We start from the raw sequence: 5,655 nt of genomic DNA, 5'->3' as shown, positions 1-5,655 counted from the left end.
TAGTAAGTTAACGATACCGTAACAATCACCAACATAGATTACCAAAAAGAATATAAACGATAGTACGTAATATATAGGGATAAGGGCAATGATGGTGGGTTTAATGAATGAGAAAAAGTTGACTGAGTAAGAGTTTCAGGAAGGGCAACATACACAAACTTCATTGGAGGGTTAGATTCGACGCAGTGTTCAAACTAAAAAGACACTTCAGTTTTACTGTTCTGAACCGCACAGTGTCCGGTTCAGACACAACAGTACAGTGATCCAACATCGGCATTGGACCAAAACAGAGATAGAAAGAGAGAGACTTTGCCTCTTTCCAATTACCAAAATGCACCTACGACTTACTCCCTCTCTCATATCCTCTCCAATGAATACATTATCAGCAATGCTACTGGCCATCAATTTTTGTGATTTGTAGCCATCTATGATGATTTTGTGTGAGATTGATGTGAAATTTCATCCAATGACTCACTTTTTTTTACTGGTTAGATGCACCAGAATTTAACAAAGTTGCTGCCCCTTAGACTTTTGCATACATTATTATCTGCATATGTGTATGAATCTCGATCTTGTGATGTGAAAATTACAAATACGTGAAGGGCTAATACTACCACTACTATAAAAGCTTGATACATATAAATAAAAGGCCCAAGTTATAAAGCCCTTGTTTGCAAATCAAACGGTCAATAATCATGGTCAACATCAACTAGATATTATAATGACTAACATGAAAAGTAGTAGTGAGGCTACAAAAAAAAAAGGTTCATATGTAACTGAAAGAGAAAGTTAAAGAAAGAAGCTAAGTCCAAAGAGAAAGCAAACTAAGAATATAGAATTATCCCATTCTCACTCCATCCTATGCAAATGCAAGACGGAGAATAGGAAGCAAACAAAACGGGAAAAAAAAGATCAATTTAAAATTAAAAAGAAAAAAAAAACATCATATTGACGAGACCACAACCATCGCAATCAAAAATATCTTCTACATCATCCTCATCGTCATGATCATCGTAAAACGTTGACGTATATAACTGCTTGGTTTGGTTGGAGGATGGATGGATGGATAGATTAGATATTAGTACTAGAAAGCTACCTCCTCCTTCTTTGAGAGAGTTGTGATGTTTTTGGTTCTGTTATTATATTGTTATTCATATTTGATGATAACGTTGTTCTTTCTTTTCATCTTGTGAAGTCGTGAACGAGGCTTGTTCTGTCAGTAACGTTGAGCCTCCACGACAGGAACGGAATGCCGTTTTCGGAGTCCCGGACATCACCGTCGTCCACGAAACGGAACTCGCTGCCCATCGCCGCCGCGGCCATCTTCTGGCTCTGCGAATGTGCGTACCACGAGTTACTGTTGTGGTGGCTGTACATCTGCGATGAATCCATCACGCCACCAGAAGCCGCGGCGGTGGTGGCGGCTGCTGCACTGGCCCTCCTCTCCTCTTTCTTGAACCGTATGCCACAGGCATTGCATAGAGACTGCAATTGACCATTTCAATAAGAACCAAACACGAACAGAGAAGTTTGTAATAAGATATTTGATTTAGAAATATATGTACCTTTGGGCCACGGGGGCCATTCCTCCAGAGCGGTGTAGAAGTGGTGTCACAGTTGGCGCAACGACGAGCGAGGAGAGGGTCGGCGTTGTTGGAGGGGCGGTTTGAGGAGGACTTGGTTTGAGAGTGGTTGTGTTTGGTGGATTGTAGCAAATCCCAGCAGAAGTTGGAGACGGAGGAACGACGTTCATGGCGGGTACGCTTCTCTTCGTCTTCGGTGAAACGGGTGGAAGGGGTTCCGAGGGAGAGGGTGCAGTCGACGGAGGATGAAGAAGAGGAGGAGTAAATGATATCATCAGGTTGATCGTAAGGGTTGTTGTGGTGGTTGGGCATGGAGAATAGCATGGAGAAGGAATTGGTGGTTGTTTGGCCATGGAACATAGCACATGTGCAGGGACCCATGACGTGCCCCTGATGAGTAGTTCCGCTGCAACATCGATGATGCATCATTGTTGTTTCCCTTCTCGGAATTTGAATTTAGGAGATGATTGGTGATGAGGCAGTTGTATGAGGAGGCCTTTTATTGCAGATCAGGCGACAAGTACAGTACAGGGGAAAAGGGGGAAATGGGGGAAGCTAGCTAAGTAGCAAGTGCAATAATAAAATGTTTGAAATGGAATGGTAATTGTAAGTTGGAGATAGATAATGAATGAGGGTGGGGGTACGGAGAAATGAGAAGGGCTTGTTGTCTGCTAGCTTGAGAGGTTTATAAAATGGCGAAATACCAGTCAGCAGGGGTGCAGTCCACGTTGTCGTTAATTGCAAATGGAGACTTATATATATATGGTGGGGGACTGTGTTGTTTTTTCAGGAGAGGGACCCAGTGGTGGGGGAAGAGAGAGAGAGAGAGAGAGAGAGAGAGGCACTATTTGTGACTTTGTATGAGATTTGCCCTTGCGTACTTTCAATTTATAGCAATAGGGGTAAGCAGTGAAATAGAAAGAAAGGGGGGAAAAGGGGGGGAGTGTGGTCAAAAGAGGGCACGTGACTAAGGTGGGGGAACAGTCTTCCACGGATCTGCCCTTCTCCGATCACGAGGACATGGAGCCATTGTTAGTGTCTGTCTCAAACCCAATACAGATAGATACATCAAAAACCTCTGTCCGTATCCGTATTCTCTGCCTCTGCCACTGCCACCCTCCCAAGGAAAATGGAATACTACTACTACTCCTACTCCACTTATTCTCACGCTCCCAACCCCCCCTCTCCTCTACCCTGCTCTAATCCCAATATTTTTTATTTTCTTCTTAACCCTCATATACCCTTTGCCCTCCCTTCTTGGTAATCCAACACATTCATTCACTAATCTCAATGCCTTATACAACAACCAGTATATTCCCAACTCTTCTCTCTGATAATTTACTACTCTACTACTAGTATTTCTCTTTTTAATTAAGATTTCATTTCTCCCACAAATATCTACTATACTACTTGTTGTATTGCATGGGAATTGAAAGTTGAACGCCCAACACTTCTTAATTACTGCAAGAGTTTTAGGCTCTTATTATTAGGGCTATCAAAAATTGTATTGAAAATTAAAAATTAATATATGTAATAATTTATTTAAAATATTAAAATCTTATTCTTGATAAATGTTTTTTTATGTGCATAAAACTCCTATTATGAATTCATGTCACGTTGTATATATAGGAGCCTCATATATTTGAAAAAAGAGAGTTAAAGAAATGAAGAGTAATAAAAGTACTTCTCACCAAAGAATGCATGTATTATTTGGTTGAAGTCATGGAAAAAACAAGAAGTAAATTCCTCAATAAATTTTATATGTTTAATTTATTTAATCAAATTTTTGTATTGAAAATTAATTTTTTTTTATGACGTGACAATGTATGATTAATTAGTTGTCTATACAAAATTATTTTATATTAACAGCATATATAAAAATTAAACTCACGCAATAAACATCGTTATGCAAGAAAAAAATAAATTAAACTTTAAAATTACAAGTATAAATAAATAAATAAAAAGTAGTATATAACTCTCTTCCATAATAAATAGAAATCGAATTAGTATAATCAAATTATGGAAATGTTTGAAGTATGGAGAAAACGTGGATCGGAGAAGAAGAATAAACGTTTTTTTTTTTTATTATATAGTAATAAACGTTTTATTTGATGGTTATGTTAGTAGTAGTGGAAGTAGTTGTCACGCACATTGGTGAGAGGGTGAATGAGGGAGTAAGTAGTATGTATAATTTTGAATAGAAGAATGACTAGTCGTGGAACATGCTCTCTCGACTCCGTTAGTTGTTGTTGTTATAGGGGCGTCCAATCCATCAAAATCAAATCTGAGACAGTGGTGGGTATGGTATATATGTTCTCCAAATTTTCCACCTGTGGCTGGCTGAGCCGTACCGTGGGAATCACGTGAATCTATAACAAGAAAGCCAAGCTCGTCATCATAGTAACCTCATGCCGTATAATAATAATCCACATTGCTTTTTAGGATCCAGTTGCTTATGCCATCAACAGTATTACTAGTTTCACTACTACAACTACTAGATAAGAAGAAAAAAGATCCATCAGATTTTCCATTAGATTCACAACACAACACAAGGCAAGATGCATGCATGATAAAGCTAGAGAGAGAGATAGAGATAAAGCCAACTAGTATATCACATTTCAGATACTCTGCAATCATCAAAGCAACTCTCTTCCTTTGCAAATCTTACTTGCCTTACTCACTCTGTCTATCTATCTAGCCCACTAGACTCTCTGGAGAATTGATTCTTTGGGTCAAAGATACAAAAACCAAGCCTAAAAGAAAAAAACAAAAAAGGGTCAAATGTATATATAATAAGTACATAAAATAAAAAACAAAGAACCATAACTCCCAACCGTAACTCTTGTTTTAAATTTTAATTCAAAAAAAAAAAGAGAGTGAAAGGACCCCACTACACATAATGATAGGAGAAGGGGAAGGGCAAGGGCAAGATGGATCCAATTTCCATTGGATGAAAAGATTCAAAAAAACATTTGAGAGAGAGAGAGAGAGAGAGAATCAGATCGTCTAGAGATTGATGAAGGGTGAGTTAGACAAACGGGACGAGACCACCGCTTTCCAAAAGATGCTCTCTCTCTCTCTCTCTCGCTTTGTAAACTACGACCAAACCAACTACGATTAACCCAAGACGCTAAGCGTTACGTTGTCATTTAACACACCACAACACAACAATCAACCTTGTTTTGTTTCTCTCCTCCTCACGCGACCCTCCCTCCGTGCATATACACTCACACGCTCTCTCCCCTCTCCTTTATGACGTGCCTCACACGCCCTATTCTTGCGTCTGTACCTACACACCAAACAAATGACTAAATTAGTATATATCATGCAAAAATTAAGTGCCATTAAGAAATATATTTCACATAACTATATTCAAGGAATATTATGTCTGAGTTCTGAACATAATATAGGTGGGTATTATAAAAAAATTTGTTTAAATACTATAAATGGTTGAGAATTATTTTTAATGTTATCAAGAATAAATTATAATACATATATTTTATTATGCATGTTATTGAAAATAGATTCTTAATTCTCAAAATAATCTCAATATGAATAAATAGAGAAACTCTTTAACACAAAACATAATAATTAAAAACTAGTTATTTTTATTTTTTATTTTATTGACATTAGAATATCAAATACTAACATTTTTTTTAAGTAACAAATTATTCTTAAGAATCAATTTTTAAAATTCCAAACAAAAATAAGAATAATATATTTTCATAGATAATTTTCGAAAATAAATAAAAATTTCTTGAAACAAATTATACACTCTCTAATCACTTATGAATTTAGCTGACAATTGTCTTAAATACACTAATGAAGATTGCTTATTTTAAACAATGTTTTTAGTTTATATACAAAATTTGAGATTTTAGTTTTCAATATAAACTTTTTATATTTAACACTTTGACTAATGTTATTAGGATATTATTAGCTAAATCCATAACTTATTGTCCCCTTGGTGCTTTGTTATCTATATCTATCTATTTATTCTAGTTAATGCATAAAAATTAATTTTAATGTAAAAATGACATTATTGTATACTAATAAATAATGAAGAGTAAGT

General features: G+C 36.5%; 1 protein-coding gene across 1 annotated transcript; it reads right to left on the bottom strand.

Annotated features, from left to right (window-relative positions):
• Positions 829-2,499, bottom strand: LOC107641689 (GATA transcription factor 18). The gene is made up of 2 exons (XM_016345162.2): positions 1,566-2,499; positions 829-1,485 (listed from the first exon to the last, which is right to left on the bottom strand). Exons 1-2 carry the CDS (start codon positions 2,010-2,012, stop codon positions 1,183-1,185), a joined length of 750 nt encoding a protein of 249 aa, XP_016200648.1. The 5' UTR covers positions 2,013-2,499; the 3' UTR covers positions 829-1,182.

Source organism: Arachis ipaensis, chromosome B05 (genome assembly GCF_000816755.2).
Source record: "Arachis ipaensis cultivar K30076 chromosome B05, Araip1.1, whole genome shotgun sequence".
NCBI classification, from domain to species: Eukaryota; Viridiplantae; Streptophyta; class Magnoliopsida; order Fabales; family Fabaceae; genus Arachis; species Arachis ipaensis.
The sequence above is the reverse complement of the archived record's forward strand: the minus strand, read 5'-3'. Positions and strand labels throughout refer to the sequence as shown.

What these genes read in the sequence shown, in the direction of transcription:
- LOC107641689 (XM_016345162.2), bottom strand. Translation starts at nt 2,012, where the DNA reads ATGATGCATCATCGATGTTGCAGCGGAACTACTCATCAGGGGCACGTC. An exon ending in ATGGCCCCCGTGGCCCAAAG is followed by an intron (nt 1,486 to 1,565) that starts GTACATATATTT and finishes GGTCAATTGCAG; the next exon opens with TCTCTATGCAATGCCTGTGG.